General features: G+C 44.6%; 1 protein-coding gene across 5 annotated transcripts; it reads right to left on the reverse strand.

The window, feature by feature from the left end:
* Nucleotides 1–13,715: 13,715 nt before the first annotated feature.
* On the reverse strand, nucleotides 13,716–20,833 carry chac2 (ChaC, cation transport regulator homolog 2 (E. coli)). 5 transcript variants are annotated; one of them, XM_055935929.1, is made up of 4 exons: nucleotides 20,632–20,832; nucleotides 20,251–20,495; nucleotides 19,996–20,031; nucleotides 13,716–14,616 (listed from the first exon to the last, which is right to left on the reverse strand). In XM_055935929.1, the coding sequence occupies exons 2-4, from the start codon at nucleotides 20,383–20,385 to the stop codon at nucleotides 14,089–14,091; spliced, it is 699 nt and encodes a 232-aa protein (XP_055791904.1). In that variant the 5' UTR covers nucleotides 20,386–20,495; nucleotides 20,632–20,832; the 3' UTR covers nucleotides 13,716–14,088. The 5 variants fall into 5 exon arrangements, with proteins under 5 accessions (XP_055791904.1, XP_055791915.1, XP_055791926.1 ...); XM_055935940.1 differs by having other exon boundaries at nucleotides 20,251–20,396; nucleotides 20,598–20,832; XM_055935951.1 differs by having other exon boundaries at nucleotides 20,256–20,833.
* Nucleotides 20,834–20,915: the final 82 nt, after the last annotated feature.

Genomic DNA, 20,915 nt, shown 5'->3' on the forward strand with positions numbered 1-20,915 from the left:
AATGAAAACCAGCTTACTGAAAACCTTCCCACCAGCTAGAGTGGCAAACAGATCTTCAGCATTTGGTAGTGGATATTCCTCTGGTAGTATGCAGCGATTTACTGTGACCTTGTAGTCAACCGCACATTCTGACGGTCTTGTCTTTCTTTGGTTCTACAACGATCGGAGCGGCCCAGTCGCTCCTCGCTACTTTCGTGATTATGTTATTCTTCTGTAGGCGGTCCAGTTCATTCTCTACTGCTTCCTTAAGAGCATAGGGAACTGGACGTGGTTTGTGAAAGATAGGCTTGGTTCCTTCTTGCACTCTGACTTTTGCTGTGAAGTCTTGTATTTCGCCGTCGCCATCTTTGAAAAGTTATTTGTGCTTCTCCAGCATGTTAGTGAGTGTAGCTTGACTCACTAGTTTGTCATTTCTCAGACTGAAGATATCTCCCCAGTTCAACTTGATCTTTTGAAGCCAGTTTCTGCCTAGCAAGGCTGATTCTTCTCCTTTAACAATGACAAGCGGTAGCATCCACTCCTTTTCCTCATACCGGACTGGTACCTGGATCTGCACACAGGAATAGTGTCACCAGTGTATGAAGAAAGGCTGAAGAGGGTTACCCTTTTAGTTTTTCTTTGTAGTGTCTCTCTGGAACCAGAGATACAGACGCTCCGGTGTCCAGCTGCATTTTTACTGGTTTTCCCGCTAACTCCATGTTGAGATAGATTCCATCTTTTTGTTGTTGAGCTGTGTACACTGTGAACAGTTCCAATACTGTTTCAGTTGTACCTTCCTCTTCTTGTGCTGCGTCTGACACTTTGTGCGCTCTTGCTGTGCGTTTTGAGGCTTTACACACTTTCTGTAAATGTCCAACCTTTCCACAATTGTGGCACTTTTCATTTTGGAATCGACATTCACTGTGCTGATGATTATCTCCCCTACATCTGTAGCAACTTGGCTTAGACCTTTGAGATGTGGGCTGCTTTGTTCTTGTGTAACCTTGAGGACGGGACTGAGAAAAAGTGTGACTTTTGTTGGCCTTTTTCACCCCGTGCATCACTGACCTTGTGAACACCTTTCTGACGTTCTGCATATCCCGATAGCTCAATAGTATCCCGTGGGCAAGCTCGAGTCCAAGTGCGATATCACAGGCTTTCTTAAAGGTCAGGTCCTTCTCTGACAGAAGCCTTCTGTGAAATGCTTCACCTGTGAGACCCCATACAAACTTGTCTCGAAGAGCATCATCAAGAAATTGTGCAAACCCACATGTACTTGCCAGGCTTTTCAAAGCAAGGATGTAGTCAGCCACGGTTTCCCCTTGACTCTGGTGACGTTGGTAAAATCTGAAACGTTCTGCAATGAGAGTAGGCTCTCCATGAAAGAGTTTCAGTCAGTTCTGCATAGTTCACCTCCACTGCTTTTATTGGTTGAATGAGACCTTTCAGCAATCCATACTCAGTGGGACCCAAAACACTGAGAAATACGTCTGCTTTCTTTTCATCTTTGATTTCATTTGCAGCCAGCCAACGCTCAAAACGCTCCAAATAGGCTATACTCAGCCTTGTCTCAGGGTAGTAGGGTGGTAGATATCCCTCTAGTGGTGTGGGGGCTATACTCAGCCTTGTCTCAGGGTAGTAGGGTGATAGATATCCCTCTAGTGGTGTGGGGGCTATACTCAGCCTTGAATCAGGGTAGTAGGGTGGTAGATATCCCTCTAGTGGTGTGGGGGCTATACTCAGCCTTGTCTCAGGGTAGTAGGGTGATAGATATCACTCTAGTGGTGTGGGGGCTATACTCAGCCTTGTCTCAGGGTAGTAGGGTGGTAGATATCCCTCTAGTGGTGTGGGGGCTATACTCAGCCTTGTCTCAGGGTAGTAGGGTGGTAGATATCCCTCTAGTGGTGTGGGGGCTATACTCAGCCTTGTCTCAGGGTAGTAGGGTGGTAGATATCCCTCTAGTGGTGTGGGGGCTATACTCAGCCTTGTCTCAGGGTAGTAGGGTGGTAGATATCCCTCTAGTGGTGTGGGGGCTATACTCAGCCTTGTCTCAGGGTAGTAGGGTGGTAGATATCCCTCTAGTGGTGTGGGGGCTATACTCAGCCTTGTCTCAGGGTAGTAGGGTGGTAGATATCCCTCTAGTGGTGTGGGGGCTATACTCAGCCTTGTCTCAGGGTAGTAGGGTGGTAGATATCCCTCTAGTGGTGTGGGGGCTATACTCAGCCTTGTCTCAGGGTAGTAGGGTGGTAGATATCCCTCTAGTGGTGTGGGGGCTATACTCAGCCTTGTCTCAGGGTAGTAGGGTGGTAGATATCCCTCTAGTGGTGTGGGGGCTATACTCAGCCTTGTCTCAGGGTAGTAGGGTGGTAGATATCCCTCTAGTGGTGTGGGGGCTATACTCAGCCTTGTCTCAGGGTAGTAGGGTGGTAGATATCCCTCTAGTGGTGTGGGGGCTATACTCAGCCTTGTCTCAGGGTAGTAGGGTGGTAGATATCCCTCTAGTGGTGTGGGGGCTATTCTCAGCCTTGTCTCAGGGTAGTAGGGTGGTAGATATCCCTCTAGTGGTGTGGGGGCTATACTCAGCCTTGTCTCAGGGTAGTAGGGTGGTAGATATCCCTCTAGTGGTGTGGGGGCTATACTCAGCCTTGTCTCAGGGTAGTAGGGTGGTAGATATCCCTCTAGTGGTGTGGGGGCAATACTCAGCCTTGTCTCAGGGTAGTAGGGTGGTAGATATCCCTCTAGTGGTGTGGGGGCTATACTCAGCCTTATCTCAGGGTAGTAGGGTGGTAGATATCCCTCTAGTGGTGTGGGGGCAATACTCAGCCTTGTCTCAGGGTAGTAGGGTGGTAGATATCCCTCTAGTGGTGTGGGGGCAATACTCAGCCTAGTCTCAGGGTAGTAGGGTGGTAGATATCCCTCTAGTGGTGTGGGGGCTATACTCAGCCTTGTCTCAGGGTAGTAGGGTGGTAGATATCCCTCTAGTGGTGTGGGGGCTATACTCAGCCTTGTCTCAGGGTAGTAGGGTGGTAGATATCCCTCTAGTGGTGTGGGGGCAATACTCAGCCTTGTCTAATTTTAGTAGGGTGGTAGATATCCCTCTAGTGGTGTGGGGACTATACTCAGCCTTGTCTCAGGGAAGTAGGGTGATAGATATCCCTCTAGTGGTGTGGGGGCTATACTCAGCCTTGAATCAGGGTAGTAGGGTGGTTGATATCCCTCTAGTGGTGTGGGGGCTATACTCAGCCTTGTCTCAGGGTAGTAGGGTGGTAGATATCCCTCTAGTGGTGTGGGGGCTATACTCAGCCTTGTCTCAGGGAAGTAGGGTGATAGATATCCCTCTAGTGGTGTGGGGGCTATACTCAGCCTTGAATCAGGGTAGTAGGGTGGTTGATATCCCTCTAGTGGTGTGGGGGCTATACTCAGCCTTGTCTCAGGGTAGTAGGGTGGTAGATATCCCTCTAGTGGTGTAGGGGCTATACTCAGCCTTGTCTCAGGGTAGTAGGTTGGTGGTCTGTTGATATCCCTCTAGTGGTGTGGGGGCTGTGCTTTGGCATAGTGGGTGGAGTTATATCCTGCCTGGTTGGCCCTGTCCAGGGGTATTGTCGGACGGGGTCACAGTGTCCCACGATCCCCCCTTATCAACCTCCAGTATCTATGCTGCAATAGTCCATGTGCTGGGGGAGGGGCTAGGGTCAGTCTGTTATATCTGGTGTAATTCTCCTGTCTTATCTGGTGTCATGTGTGAATTTAAGTATGCTCCCTCTAATTCTCTCTCTTTCCCTCTCTCCCGGAGGACCTGAGCCCTAGGACCATGCCTCAGGACTACCTAGCCTGATGACTCCTGGCTGTCCCCAGTCCACCTGCGGCTATGGAACCCTGACCTGTTCACCGGACGTGCTACCTTGTCCTGGACCTACTGTTTTTGACTCTCTCTCTCTACCGCACCTGCTGTCTCGACCTCTGAATGCTTGGCTATGAAAAGCCAACTGACATTTACTCCTGAGGTACTGACCTTTTGCACCCTCTACAACCACTGTGGTTATTATTTGACACTGCTGGTCGTCTATGGACGTTTGAACATCTTGAAGAACAATCTGGCCTTAATGGCTATGCACAGTTATAATCTCCAACCGGTACAGCCAGAAGAGGACTGGTCACCCCTCAGAGCCTGGTTCCTCTCTAGGTTTCTTCCTAGGTTTTGTCCTTTCTAGGGAGTTTTTCCTAGCCACCGTGCTTCTACATCTGCATTTCTTCCTGTTTGGGGTTTTAGGCTGCGTTTCTGTATAAGCACTTTTGTGACATCTGCTGATGTAAAAAGAGCTTTACAAATAAGCGTGAGTGACTGGAATATATTTTGATTGATTAGCTTACCTATATTGATTAGCAATATTGACATCAGCTCAGAAGCACTTGTGTTTCAAACTAGGTCTTGTTTTACCAATTGCTGATCAATGGACACGTCTGTCAAAATAACATGTAGCTTCAAGTTGTTTGTACTTGTATTTCTTTATGCAATAAAGATGGTGGAGCAACAATAACACACATTTACAATAGGCCTATATTAGAAAATACATACAGCCAAGTGATATACAGAACCATACACATCTACAGTGCCTTCGAAAAGTATTCAGACCCCTTGACTTTTTGCACATTTTGTTAATTTACAGCCTCATTGTAAAATTTATTACATTGATTTTTCCCCCTCATCAATCTACACACAATACCCCATATTGACAAAGCAAAAACAGGTTTTTAGAAAAGTTTGCAAAAAACCCGAAATATTACATTTACATAAATATTCAGACCCTTTACTCAGTACTTTGTTAAAGTACCTTTGGCAGCGATCACAGCCTCGAGTCTTCTTGGGTATGACGCTACAAGCTTGGCACACCTGCATTTGGGGAGTTTCTCCCATTCTTCTCTGCAGATCCTTTCAAGTTCTGGCAGGTTGGATGAGGTCCTGAGCGCTCTGGAGCAGGTTTTCATCAAGGATCTCTCTGTACTTTGATCCGTTCATCTTTCACTTGATCCTGACTAGTCTCCAAGTCCCTACCACTGAAAAACATCCCCACAGCATGATTCTGCCACCACCATGCTTCACCGTAGGGATGGTGCCAGGTTTCCTCCGCTTGGCATTCAGGCCAAAGAGTTCAATCTTTGGCCTGAGAATCTTGCGTCTCATGGTCTGAAATTCTTCAGGGGCCTTTTGGCAAACTCCAAGCGGGCTGTCATGTGCCTTTTACTGAGGAGTGGCTTCTGTCTGACCACTCTACCAGGAAGGCCTAATTGGTGGAGTGTTGCAGAGATGGTTGTCCTTCTGGAAGGTTCTCCCATCTCCACTGAGGAACTCTGGAGCTCTGTCAGAGTGACCATCAGGTTCTTAGTCACCTCCCTGACCAAGGCCCTTCCCCGACTGCTCAGTTTGGCCGGGCGACCAACTCTAGGAAGAGTCCTAGTGGTTCCAAACATCTTCCATTTAAGAATGATGGAGGCCACTGTGTTCTTGGGGACGTTCAATGCTGCAGACATTTTCTAGTACCCTTCCCCAGATCTGTGCCTCGACACAATCCTGTCTCTGAGCTCTACGGACAATTCCTTCTACCTCATGGCTTGGTTTTTGCTCTGACATGCAGTGTTAACTGTGGGACCTTTATATAGACAGGTGTGTTCCTGTCACGACTTCTGCCGAAGCCTCTCCTTGTTCTACCGAAGTCGAAGCCTCTCCTTGTTCTGCCGAAGTCGATGCCTCTCCTTGTTCGGGTGGTGCTTGGCGGTCGACGTCACCGGTCTTCTAGCCATCATTAATCCATTTTTCATTTTCCATTGGTTTTGTCTTGTCTTCCTACACACCTGGTTTGAATCCCATTCATTACCTGTTGTGTATTTAACCCTCTGTTTCCCCTCATGTTTTTGTCAGAGATTGTTTGTATTTCAGTGTTGTATATCTTTTGTATTGGTGCGCGACGGTCCTCGGACCCATTTTGTTATTTGTTACATTTAGTGTTTGGAGTATGTTTCGCTCATTATTATTAAATAACTCCATTACACTCAGTTTGATTCTCCTGCGCCTGACTTCCCTGCCACCTATACACACAACGCTGACAGTTCCTTTACAATCATGTCAAATCAATTGAATTTACCACAGGTGGACTCCAATCAAGTTGTAGAAACATCTCAAGGATGATCAATGGAAACAGGATGCACCTGAGCAAAATTGAGTCTCAGAGCAAAGGGTCTGAATACTTTAATAAATTTACCCAAGAAATGTAAAAACCTGTTTTCGCTGTCATTATCGGGATTTGTGTGTAGATTGATTGACATTTTTTTATTTAATACATTTTAGAATAAGGCCGTAACTTAACAAAATGTGGATAAAGTCAAGGGGTTTGAATACTTTTTGAAAACACTGTATATATATATATATATATATATATATACACACATATACACAGTTGAAGTCAGAAGTTTACATACACCTTAGCCTAATACATTTTAACTCAGTTTTTCACAATTTCTGACATTTAATTCTAGATTCTAGTAAAAAATTCCCTGTCTTAGGTCAGTGAGGATCACCACTTTATTTTAAGAACGTGAAATGTCAGAATAATAGTAGAGAGAATGATTTATTTCATCACATTCCCAGTGGGTCAGAAATGTACATACACTCAATTAGTATTTGGTAGCATTGCCTTTAAATTGTTTAACTTGGGTCAAACGTTTCGGGTAGCCTTCCACAAGCTTCCCACGATAAGTTGGGTGAATTTTGGCCCATTCCTCCTGACAGAGCTGGTGTAACTGAGTCAGGTTTGTAGGCCTCCTTGCTCGCACATGCTTTTTCAGTTCTGCCCACCAATTTTCCATAGGATTGAGGTCAGGGCTTTGTGATGGCCACTCCAATACCTTGACTGTGTTGTCCTTAAGATATTTTGCCACAACTTTGGAAGTATGCTTGGGGTCATTGTCCATTTGGAAGACCCAAGCTTTAACTTCCTGACTGATGTCTTGAGATGTTGCTTCAATATATCCACATAATTTTCCTCCTCATGATGCCATCTATTTTGTGAAGTGTACCAGTCCCTCCTGCAGCAAAGTACCCCCACAACATGATGCTGCCACCCCCGTGCTTCACAGTTGGGATGGTGTTCTTCGGCTTGCAAGCTCCTCCCTTTTTCCTCCAAACATAACAATGGTCATTATGACCAAACAGTTCTATTTTTGTTTCATCAGACCAGAGGACATTTCTCCAAAAATGTAGTTTATGGCGGTTTTGGAGCAGTGGCTTCTTCCTTGCTGAGCGGCCTTTCAGGTTATGTCGATATAGGACTCGTTTTACTGTGGATATAGATACTTTTGTACCCGTTTCCTCCAGCATCTTCACAAGGTCCTTTGCTGTTGTTCTGGGATTGATTTGCACTTTTCGCACCAAAGTACTTTCATCTCCAGGAGACAGAACGCGTCTCCTTCCTGAGCGGTATGGCGGCTGCGTGGTCCCATGTAAAGAATTGTTGGAAAAGTTACTTGTGTCATGCACAAAGTAGATGTCCTAACAGACTTGCCAAAACTATAGTTTGTAGTTTGTTAATAAGAAATGTGTGGAGTGGTTGAAAAACTAGTTTTAATGACTACAACGGAAGTGGATGTAAACTTCCGACTTCAACCGTACTAGGTAGGATCTGATATTACCTGTTATTATACAGTATAGGCTACATGTACATACTACCTCAATTTGCCCAACTAACTGGTGCCTGTATATAGCCTCTCTACTGTATATAGCCTCTCTACTGTATATAGCCTCTCTACTGTATATAGCCTCTCTACTGTATATAGCCCCTCTACTGTATATAGCCTCTCTACTGTATATAGCCCCTCTACTGTATATAGCCTCTCTACTGTATATAGCCTCTCTACTGTATATAGCCCCTCTACTGTATATAGCCTCTCTACTGTATATAGCCTCTCTACTGTCTATAGCCTCTCTACTGTATATAGCCTCTCTACTGTATATAGCCCCTCTACTGTATATAGCCTCTCTACTGTATATAGCCTCTCTACTGTATATAGCCTCTCTACTGTATATACCCTCGCTACTGTTATAGCCTCGAAACTTATTTTCACTGTCTTTTTACTGTTGTTTTTATTTATTTTCTTATCTATTGTTCACCTAATATCTATTTTTTTTCTTAAAAATCGACTGTCGGCCGTCATTGTAAATAAGAATTTGTTTTTAACTGACTAAACTTTTGTCGCCTCCCTCTCAACCATACAATTTTTTTATTTCCTCAATCCAGAGATTTAACAGTTTTTACAGTCATTTTCTTAATGGGTGCATGCATATTAGTAACTGGGATAAGCAATTTCATAAATGTGTCTAATGCAGTGTCTGGTTGCTCCTCATTACGCACCAAGGAACAACAAATATTCTTTACATCAACAACATAGGAATCACTACAGAACTTCTTGTATGACCTCTTATACACTATATTAGGCCCAGTCTTCAGAACTGTGGTTTTCCTAGATACGGTTACTATATGATGATTGCAATCTAATATAGCTTATTTGCTGAGATATAAATGTCAAATTGAACAATTAGCCATGTAACAAGCTAATGATGCATCAGCTTTTACAATCACAACTACATTTCATATGAAGGATTTGGGATAAAAACATGTGTTGTCTGCTTGAAGTTTCAGGCTTTGTGAAATGTAGTGTACACTGGGATCAAGCTAAGCTAACTGCAAGCTAGCTAACTACAGCCACACTAAATGTAAAGGGTTTCAGGCTATGTAAAATGTAGTGTACACTGGGATCAAGCTAAGCTAACTGCAAGCTAGCTAACTACAGCCACACTAAATGTAAAGGGTTTCAGGCTTTGTAAAATGTAGTGTACACTGGGATCAAGCTAAGCTAACTGCAAGCTAGCTAACTACAGCCACACTAAATGTAAAGGGTTTCAGGCTATGTAAAATGTAGTGTACACTGGGATCAAGCTAAGCTAACTGCAAGCTAGCTAACTACAGCCACACTAAATGTAAAGGGTTTCAGGCTTTGTAAAATGTAGTGTACACTGGGATCAAGCTAAGCTAACTGCAAGCTAGCTAACTACAGCCACACTAAATGTAAAGGGTTTCAGGCTTTGTGAAATGTAGTGTACACTGGGATCAAGCTAAGCTAACTGCAAGCTAGCTAACTACAGCCACACTAAATGTAAAGGGTTTCAGGCTATGTAAAATGTAGTGTACACTGGGATCAAGCTAAGCTAACTGCAAGCTAGCTAACTACAGCCACACTAAATGTAAAGGGTTTCAGGCTTTGTAAAATGTAGTGTACACTGGGATCAAGCTAAGCTAACTGCAAGCTAGCTAACTACAGCCACACTAAATGTAAAGGGTTTCAGGCTATGTAAAATGTAGTGTACACTGGGATCAAGCTAAGCTAACTGCAAGCTAGCTAACTACAGCCACACTAAATGTAAAGGGTTTCAGGCTTTGTAAAATGTAGTGTACACTGGGATCAAGCTAAGCTAACTGCAAGCTAGCTAACTACAGCCACACTAAATGTAAAGGGTTTCAGGCTTTGTGAAATGTAGTGTACACTGGGATCAAGCTAAGCTAACTGCAAGCTAGCTAACTACAGCCACACTAAATGTAAAGGGTTTCAGGCTATGTAAAATGTAGTGTACACTGGGATCAAGCTAAGCTAACTGCAAGCTAGCTAACTACAGCCACACTAAATGTAAGGGTCGCAACGATTTCCAAATAGACTTACCACTGTGTTACGTCCTGAACGTAAGGCTGTGTTCTACCTTGCACCATTGCTGGGCTAACATTACAGTACATTTTCTGACTTAGTAGCCATGTGGTGAGTTTTCTAACAACAATGACAAGAAACTGCCATGTGGTGAATCATAAGTGGCTCGGCTTGTTCGTGATACCATGTCTTGTTTTGAGGTGTTTTGGTTGATGTCACGTGACTAAAATTGGCTAGCTAGCGCAAGCTAACCAACACCTGTTACTATGTATGAGAGACAAGTGCTCATTGTGCTTTATTTTATGTTTTCAATAAACATTGGAGACTAAATATAGTTTACATGTTATCAACAATCTAAGCACATCCCAGTGCGTATCGCCCAAAGTTACGCATGCGTCAGTTGTGTTGCTAAACAACCAACCCGTCTATATGACTGAAGAGTGAGACAGACAGCTATTTAATATGACATCACTGGAGAGTGAGACAGGTTTAAAATGACATCACTGGAGAGTGAGACAGGTTTAAATGACATCACTGGAGAGTGAGACAGGTTTAAATGACATCACTGGAGAGTGAGACAGGTTTAAATGACATCACTGGAGAGTGAGACAGGTTTAAATGACATCACTGGAAAGTGAGACAGGTTTAAAATGACATCACTGGAGAGTGAGACAGGTTTAAATGACATCACTGGAGAGTGAGACAGGTTTAAATGACATCACTGGAAAGTGAGACAGGTTTAAATGACATCACTGGAGAGTGAGACAGATTTAAATGACATCACTGGAGAGTGAGACAGGTTTAAATGACATCACTGGAGAGTGAGACAGGTTTAAATGACATCACTGGAAAGTGAGACAGGTTTAAATGACATCACTGGAGAGTGAGACAGGTTTAAATGACATCACTGGAAAGTGAGAGATCTTGAACAGTAAACCAGTCCTTAGAGACAGGACTAGTGAGAGATCTTGAACAGTAAACCAGTCCTTAGAGACAGGACTAGTGAGAGATCTTGAACAGTAAACCAGTCCTTAGAGACAGGACTAGTGAGAGATCTTGAACAGTAAACCAGTCCTTAGAGACAGGACTAGTGAGAGATCTTGAACAGTAAACCAGTCCTTAGAGACAGGACTAGTGAGAGATCTTGAACAGTAAACCAGTCCTTAGAGACAGGACTAGTGAGAGATCTTGAACAGTAAACCAGTCCTTAGAGACAGGACTAGTGAGAGATCTTGAACAGTAAACCAGTCCTTAGAGACAGGACTAGTGAGAGATCTTGAACAGTAAACCAGTCCTTAGAGACAGGACTAGTGAGAGATCTTGAACAGTAAACCAGTCCTTAGAGACAGGACTAGTGAGAGATCTTGAACAGTAAACCAGTCCTTAGAGACAGGACTAGTGAGAGATCTTGAACAGTAAACCAGTCCTTAGAGACAGGACTAGTGAGAGATCTTGAACAGTAAACCAGTCCTTAGAGACAGGACTAGTGAGAGATCTTGAACAGTAAACCAGTCCTTAGAGACAGGACTAGTGAGAGATCTTGAACAGTAAACCAGTCCTTAGAGACAGGACTAGTGAGAGATCTTGAACAGTAAACCAGTCCTTAGAGACAGGACTAGTGAGAGATCTTGAACAGTAAACCAGTCCTTAGAGACAGGACTAGTGAGAGATCTTGAACAGTAAACCAGTCCTTAGAGACAGGACTAGTGAGAGATCTTGAACAGTAAACCAGTCCTTAGAGACAGGACTAGTGAGAGATCTTGAACAGTAAACCAGTCCTTAGAGACAGGACTAGTGAGAGATCTTGAACAGTAAACCAGTCCTTAGAGACAGGACTAGTGAGAGATCTTGAACAGTAAACCAGTCCTTAGAGACAGGACTAGTGAGAGATCTTGAACAGTAAACCAGTCCTTAGAGACAGGACTAGTGAGAGATCTTGAACAGTAAACCAGTCCTTAGAGACAGGACTAGTGAGAGATCTTGAACAGTAAACCAGTCCTTAGAGACAGGACTAGTGAGAGATCTTGAACAGTAAACCAGTCCTTAGAGACAGGACTAGTGAGAGATCTTGAACAGTAAACCAGTCCTTAGAGACAGGACTAGTGAGAGATCTTGAACAGTAAACCAGTCCTTAGAGACAGGACTAGTGAGAGATCTTGAACAGTAAACCAGTCCTTAGAGACAGGACTAGTGAGAGATCTTGAACAGTAAACCAGTCCTTAGAGACAGGACTAGTGAGAGATCTTGAACAGTAAACCAGTCCTTAGAGACAGGACTAGTGAGAGATCTTGAACAGTAAACCAGTCCTTAGAGACAGGACTAGTGAGAGATCTTGAACAGTAAACCAGTCCTTAGAGACAGGACTAGTGAGAGATCTTGAACAGTAAACCAGTCCTTAGAGACAGGACTAGTGAGAGATCTTGAACAGTAAACCAGTCCTTAGAGACAGGACTAGTGAGAGATCTTGAACAGTAAACCAGTCCTTAGAGACAGGACTAGTGAGAGATCTTGAACAGTAAACCAGTCCTTAGAGACAGGACTAGTGAGAGATCTTGAACAGTAAACCAGTCCTTAGAGACAGGACTAGTGAGAGATCTTGAACAGTAAACCAGTCCTTAGAGACAGGACTAGTGAGAGATCTTGAACAGTAAACCAGTCCTTAGAGACAGGACTAGTGAGAGATCTTGAACAGTAAACCAGTCCTTAGAGACAGGACTAGTGAGAGATCTTGAACAGTAAACCAGTCCTTAGAGACAGGACTAGTGAGAGATCTTGAACAGTAAACCAGTCCTTAGAGACAGGACTAGTGAGAGATCTTGAACAGTAAACCAGTCCTTAGAGACAGGACTAGTGAGAGATCTTGAACAGTAAACCAGTCCTTAGAGACAGGACTAGTGAGAGATCTTGAACAGTAAACCAGTCCTTAGAGACAGGACTAGTGAGAGATCTTGAACAGTAAACCAGTCCTTAGAGACAGGACTAGTGAGAGATCTTGAACAGTAAACCAGTCCTTAGAGACAGGACTAGTGAGAGATCTTGAACAGTAAACCAGTCCTTAGAGACAGGACTAGTGAGAGATCTTGAACAGTAAACCAGTCCTTAGAGACAGGACTAGTGAGAGATCTTGAACAGTAAACCAGTCCTTAGAGACAGGACTAGTGAGAGATCTTGAACAGTAAACCAGTCCTTAGAGACAGGACTAGTGAGAGATCTTGAACAGTAAACCAGTCCTTAGAGACAGGACTAGTGAGAGATCTTGAACAGTAAACCAGTCCTTAGAGACAGGACTAGTGAGAGATCTTGAACAGTAAACCAGTCCTTAGAGACAGGACTAGTGAGAGATCTTGAACAGTAAACCAGTCCTTAGAGACAGGACTAGTGAGAGATCTTGAACAGTAAACCAGTCCTTAGAGACAGGACTAGTGAGAGATCTTGAACAGTAAACCAGTCCTTAGAGACAGGACTAGTGAGAGATCTTGAACAGTAAACCAGTCCTTAGAGACAGGACTAGTGAGAGATCTTGAACAGTAAACCAGTCCTTAGAGACAGGACTAGTGAGAGATCTTGAACAGTAAACCAGTCCTTAGAGACAGGACTAGTGAGAGATCTTGAACAGTAAACCAGTCCTTAGAGACAGGACTAGTGAGAGATCTTGAACAGTAAACCAGTCCTTAGAGACAGGACTAGTGAGAGATCTTGAACAGTAAACCAGTCCTTAGAGACAGGACTAGTGAGAGATCTTGAACAGTAAACCAGTCCTTAGAGACAGGACTAGTGAGAGATCTTGAACAGTAAACCAGTCCTTAGAGACAGGACTAGTGAGAGATCTTGAACAGTAAACCAGTCCTTAGAGACAGGACTAGTGAGAGATCTTGAACAGTAAACCAGTCCTTAGAGACAGGACTAGTGAGAGATCTTGAACAGTAAACCAGTCCTTAGAGACAGGACTAGTGAGAGATCTTGAACAGTAAACCAGTCCTTAGAGACAGGACTAGTGAGAGATCTTGAACAGTAAACCAGTCCTTAGAGACAGGACTAGTGAGAGATCTTGAACAGTAAACCAGTCCTTAGAGACAGGACTAACGCCGCGTTCAAAACTACTGGGAATTGGTAAAGATACGAGGTCAAATCATGACGTCAGTGATCTTCAGGTCGGAAAGTCGGAGCTCTAGAAAGAGGCGGAGCTCTAGAAAGAGGCGGAGCTCTAGAAAGAGGCGGAGCTCTAGAAAGAGGCCGAGTTCCCGAGTTGGATGATCGTTCAAATCGATTTCTCTCCAGTCAGAGCTCGTTTTTTATCGAATTCCCAGTTGTTTTGAACGCAGCAAAATAAACACTGACCTGGCAGGTTTGGTACATATTCTACTAACCCTGACCCAACTTTGAAAGGTCCCAACCCTGACCCTGACCCTGACCCAGCTCTGAATGGTCCTGGAGACAATCACATGACTGACAATCTACAGCATCCCTGCGATGGTTTACTGACACAGTACTTGTAGTACGTGTGTGTGTTAGTCTCTCTCTAACCAGGTCTTCCAGAGAGAAGAGGTGTGTGTCTGAGTCTTCAGGGAGGAGGGTCCTCAGCGCCTCAGCCAGTGAAAACAGGTATTCAGTGTTCCGTCCGCTCGGTCCGACTGCATCTACAATCTGATTGGCTATCAGTTCCAGGGGGGCGGGGCCCAGGTAGTCAGGGCTGTCATTAGAACCGATGTAGAGCAGAGCCTGGCTGGGTGCAGGGGGAGTGTCAGTGTGTCGTGTGGGGGTCACGGAGGGTCGGGGGTGAAAGTTCACTGCAATGACGCGGTAACCGCCCTTCTCCCGGTAGTCAAGGTAACATTTCACTTCCTGCTCTCGGCCAGACGGCAGCTTATATGCCACGCCCCAGACACAACCCTGAAAGAGAGAGAGAAGCCCAGTTATACCAGGCACGACCTTTACCAATAAAACTGCCAGAGACCAATCACTGCCAATAGCAGAAGGAGACACAGAGAGACATTCAGTGACGGTTGACGGCGAAGAACTCGGGTGACCAGAGCTCAGAAAGTCCCAGGTTTATGGAAATTAGCAGCGACGCAACTGTGAAATAACTAAATCAGAGGAGGGAGGGTCCTGCTAGCTAGCTTTGACACTGTGCTGGATAGGCTAGCAGCCAATGAGACGCTGTGCTGGATATGCTAACAGCCAATGAGACGCTGTGCTGGATAGGCTAACAGCCAATGCGACGCTGTGAATGCTGTTTGGAAGATACACTGACAAAGGGAGAATTGGCCAGCATAGAGAAGGACAGAAGACAAATCTGAGGACATCTATATTAGAGGTCTGAGGGCCAACATCTGGAATCAAAAATAATTGTACTAGTCACATGCGCCGAATACAACAGGTGTACAACAGGTGTAGACCTTACAGTGAAATCCTTCTTACGAGCCCCTAACCAACAACGCAATTTAAAAAATACAAATAAGAAATAAAAAGGGAACAAGTAATTAAAGAGCAGAAGTAAAATAACAATAGCGAGGCTATATACAGGGGGAACCGGTACAGAGTCAATGTGCGGGGGCACCGGTTAGTCGAGGTAAAATGTACAGTTGAAGTCAGGAGTTCACATACACCTTAGCCAAATACATTTAAACTCAGTTTTTCACAACTCCTGACATTTAATCCTAGTAAAAATTCCCTGTTTTAGGTCATTTAGGATCACCACTTTATTTTAAGAACGTGAAATGTCAGAATAATAGTAGAGAGAATGATTTATTTCAGCTTGTATTTCTTTCATTACATTCGCAGTGGGTCAGAAGTTTACATACACTCAATTAGTATTTGGTAGCATTGCCTTTAAATTGTTTAACTTGGGTCAAACGTTTCGGGTAGCCTTCCACAAGCTTCCCACAATAAGTTGGATGAATTTTAGGCCCATTCTTCCTGACAGAGCTGGTGTAACTGAGTCAGGTTTGTAGGCCTCCTTGCTCGCACACGCTTTTTCAGTGGCCACCATTTTTCAGTGACGTCCACTCCAATACCTTGACTTTGTTGTCCTTAAGCCATTTGGCCACAACTTTGGAAGTATGCTTGGGGTCATTGTCCATTTGGAAGACCCATTTGCGACCAAGCTTTTGGAGCAGTGGCTTCTTCCTTCCTAAGCGGCCTTTCAGGTTATGTCGATATAGGACTCGTTTTACTGTGGATTTAGATACTTTTGTACCCGTTTCCTCCATCATCTTCACAAGGTCCTTTGCTGTTGTTCTGGGATTGATTTGGTCCCATGGTGTTTATACTTGCGTACTATTGTCTGTACAGATGAACGTGGTACCTTCAGGCGTTTGGAAATTGCTCCCAAGGATGAACCAGACTTGTGGAGGTCTACAATTTTTTTCCTGAGGTCTTGGCTGATTTCTTTTGATTTTCCCATGATGTCAATCAAAGAGGCACTGAGTTTGAAGGTAGGCCTTGAAATACATCCACAGGTACACCTCCAATTGACTCAAATGATGTCAATTAGCCTATCAGAAGCTTCTAAAGCCATGACATAATTTTCTGGAATTTTCCAAGCTGTTTAAAGGCACAGTCAACTTAGTGTATGTAAACTTCTGACCCACTGGAATTGTGATACAGTGAATTATAAGTGAAATAATCTGTCTGTAAACAATTGTTGAAAAAATTACTTGTGTCATGCACAAAGTAGATGTCCTAACCGACTTGCCAAAACTATAGTTTGTTAACAAGAAATTAGTGGAGTGGTTGAAAAACGAGTTTTAATGACTCCAACCTAAGTGTATGTAAACTTCCGACTTCAACTATACATGTAGGTTATTAAAGTGACTATACATAGATAATAACAAGAGAGTAGCAGCGGCGTAAAAGATGGGGTAAGGGGGGTGGGGCAATGCAGATAGTCTGGGTAGCCATTTGATTAGATGTTCAGGAGTCATATTGGGGTAGAAGCTGTTTAGAACCTTGGACCTTGTTACTGTAACAGTGTTCTATCCCTCTTACCTACCGCTCCACAAAAGACGCGGTCCTTGCAGAGCAAGTGAAACAACTACTTCATAATGCCGCCGGAGGGGATGGCTGACGTTTCACGGGCTCCGAACCAACTGGGCTATTTTGTTTATGTTGTCGCTGTAACGGTCCTGACCTGTTTTCTGTTGTTTTTGTATGTGTTTATGGTCAGGGCGTGTGTTTTGGGTGGGCAGTCTATGTTTTCTGTTTCTATGTTGGTTTTGGGTTGCCTGGTATGGCTCTTAATTAGAGGCAGGTGGTTTGCGTTTTCCTCTAATTAAGAGTCATATTTAGGTAGGGCGTTCTCACTGTTTGTTTGTGGGTGATTGTCTTCCGTATCTGTGTTATGTCTTGCACCATACGGGACTGTTCGGTTGTTCGTTTTGTTTCGATGTAGTCTGTTCCTGTCCGTGAGTTTTACGTTTTAGTTTAGTAAGTTCATGTTCAGGTTTTTTCGTCTACGTCGTTTTCTTGTTTTGTAATTTTGAAAGTGTTTTGTTTTTCGTGTTGTCATCGTCGTGTTTAAATAAAAGATGGCTTATTTCCCGAATGCTGCATTTTGGTCTGATGATCCTTCTCTCCTCTCCTCGTCCGAGGAAGAGGAGAACGACAGCCCTTACAGTCGCATTGTTTGTAACTCGTTTTGTACATAATGTTGCTGCTTCCGTCTCTTATGACCGAAAAGAGTTTCCCCACATCAGAACAGAGATTGCTCACCTCTAACTGGACCAAATCTCCGTCATCAACGTGAAGAAAAGAGGAAGAGGGGGAGGAGGGCGGGGTGCCTTGGAAGAATTCACCGACGAGCAGGTAAACCACCACTTCCCTCCGTATTATTGGCCAACGTGCAATCACTGGAAAACAAACTGGACGATCTACGATTAAGACTATTCTACCAACGGGACTTTAAAAACTGTAATATCTTATGTTACACCGAGACGTGGCTGAACGACGACACAGAGAATATAGAGCTGGTTTTCCGTGCATCGTCAGGACAGAGCAGCTACGTCAGGTAAGACGAGGGGTGGGGGTGTGTGTCTATTTGCCAATAACTGCTGGTGAGCGATGTCTAATATTAAAGAAGTCTCGAGGTATTGCTCACCTAGAGTACCTCATGATAAACTGTAGACCACACTATCTACCAAGAGAGTTCTCATCTATATTATTCGTAACCGTCTATTTACCACCACAAACCGATGCTGGCACTAAGACCACACTCAACATATAAGGCCATAAGCAAACGACTCTAGACCACCCTTACTCCATACACAGACGCATACAAAGCTCTCTCTCGCCCTCCATTTGGCAAATCTGACTATAATTCTATCCTGCTGATTCCTGCTTACAAGCAAAAACTAAAGCAGGATGTAACAGTGACTCACTCAATACGGAAGTGGTCAGATGACGCGGATGCTACACCACAGGACTGTTTTGCTAGCACAGACTGGAATATGTTCCAGGATTCATTTAATGGCATAGAGGAGTATACCACCTCAGTCACCGGCTTCATCAATAAGTGCATCAACGACGTCGTCCCCACAGTGACCGTACGTACATATCCCAACCAGAAGCCATGGATTACAGGCAACATCTGCACCGAGCTAAAGGCTAGAGCTTCCGCTTTGAAAGGCTGGTCATGGCTCACATCAACACCATCATGCCGGAAACCCTAAACCCACTCCAATTTGCATACCGCCCAAACAGATCCACAGATAATTCAATCTCAATCGCACTCCACACTGCCCTTTCCCACCTGGACAACAGGAACACCTATGTGAGAATGCTGTTCATTGACTACAGCTCAGCGTTCAACACCATAGTGCCCACAAAGCTCATCACTAAGCTAAGGACCCTGGGACTAAACACCTCCCTCAGCAACTGGATCCTGGACTTCCTGACGGGCCGCCCCCAGGTGGTAAGGGTAGGTAACAACACACGTTGATCCTCAACACAGGGGCCCCTCAGGGGTGTGTACTCAGTCCCCTCCTGTACTCCCTGTTCATCCATGACTGCGTGGCCAAGCACGACTCCAACACCATCATTAAGTTTGCTGACGATACAACAGTGGCCTGATCACTGACAACGATGAGACAGCCTATAGGGAGGAGGTCAGAGACCTCTACCTCTCCCTCAATGTGAAAAAGACAAAGGAGCTGATTGTGGACTATAGGAAAAGGATGGCCCAACAGGCCCCCATTAACATCAACGGACTGGAGTGGAGCGGGTCGAGAGTTTCAAGTTCCTTGGTGTCCACGTCACCAACGAACTATCATGGTCCAAACACACCAAGACAGTCGTGAAGAGGGCACGACAACACCTTTTCCCCCTCAGAGGAGACTGAAAAGATTTGGCATGGGTCCCCAGAACCTCACGGCCCAGTACATCACTTGGGCCAAGCTTCCTGACATCCAGGACCTATATACTAGGCCGTGTCAGAGGGAGGCCCAAAAAATTGTCAAAAACTCCAGTCACCCGAGTCATAGACTTCTCTCTGCCACTGCACGGCAAGCGGTACCAGAGCGCCAAGTATAGGACCAAATGGCTCCTTAACAGCTTCTTCCCCCAAGCCATAAAACTGCTACACAATTAATCAAATGGCCACCCAGAATATTTACATTGTCCCCCCCTTCCCTTTGACACTGCTGCTACTCGCTGTTTATTATCTATGCATAGTCACTTTACAAATTACCTCGACTAACCTGTACCCCCGCACACTGACTCGGTACCGGTGCCCGCTGTATATAGCCTCGTTATTGTTATGTCATTTTCTCGTGTTACTTTTTTGATTTTATTTTTTGTACTTTATTTAGTAAATATTTTCTGAACTTTATTTCTTTAACTGTATTGTTGGTTAATAAAGGCTTGTAAGTCAGCATTTCACGGTAAGGTCCTGTTGTATTCGGCATTTCACGGTAAGGTCTACACCTGTTGTATTCAGCATTTCATGGTAAGGTCTACACCTGTTGTATTCAGCATTTCACGGTAAGGTCCTGTTGTATTCGGCATTTCACGGTAAGGTCCTGTTGTATTCGGCATTTCACGGTAAGGTCTACACCTGTTGTATTCAGCATTTCACGGTAAGGTCTACACCTGTTGTATTCAGCATTTCACGGTAAGGTCTACACCTGTTGTATTCAGCATTTCACGGTAAGGTCTACACCTGTTGTATTCGGCACATGGGGTGGCAGGTAGCCTAGTGGTTAAAGCGTTGGACTAGTTGCCATTTCACACCTGTTACATTACCACACAGGTGTAAGTAACTACGTGGCAGCTCACCTCTGGGTCCTCCACCAGAGTCACGACTCGGCCAGGCTGAAAAGAGAAGACAGGGAAGAGCTGATTGAGCTTTAATAAATACAACCTTTAAAGAGGTCAACAACATTGAGCCTCCAGTCACCATATTACATTTCAGATGCTGTAGAGCAGTTATGTAGCTAGCTGGATATCACCACTAGTCAACATAGACTATTACTTAATAATAAACTTACACTAGCTTCACTAGTCATCCATACAGATAGACAGATACATCACCTTGCCTGGCACTCCCCTGTGGTCGGTGCTGCCTTGCCAGAAGCGCCGGCTGAAGCCTTCAATGTAGCCGATCCGCTTCTCCTCATAAGGAAAATCCACCTTCCAGATCAGAGAGCCATAACCGAACACCCACATAGCTACTGTACCTCCTCCACCTGTAGTGGCAGCTACTACTGTACCTCCTCCACCTGTAGTGGCAGCTACTACTGTACCTCCTCCACCTGTAGTGGCAGCTACTACTGTACCTCCTCCACCTGTTAGTGGCAGCTACTACTGTACCTCCTCCACCTGTTAGTGGCAGCTACTACTGTACCTCCTCCACCTGTTAGTGGCAGCTACTACTGTACCTCCTCCACCTGTTAGTGGCAGCTACTACTGTACCTCCTCCACCTGGCTAACTGTCACACCTCACGTAGCGTGTTACTGTCAAACATTTACTTTCTAGCACTAAACACCACCATCTTTACTGTTAGTGGCAGCTACTACTGTACTACATTCACAACGGAGCTCAATGTCGCGACGAGCTACTTCCGTCTCAAGCAACCAGCACCTCGTCACGTGATAGTCAGACACAACTTGCGAGCACAGACTTTGCTTGCCAGGCATTAGTAATCAATCATCATCAAATTCAATCTGCACTCAAAATCAAGTCAAAGTTGAATCGT

Source organism: Salvelinus fontinalis, chromosome 1, assembly GCF_029448725.1.
Source record: "Salvelinus fontinalis isolate EN_2023a chromosome 1, ASM2944872v1, whole genome shotgun sequence".
Classification (NCBI taxonomy): Eukaryota; Metazoa; Chordata; class Actinopteri; order Salmoniformes; family Salmonidae; genus Salvelinus; species Salvelinus fontinalis.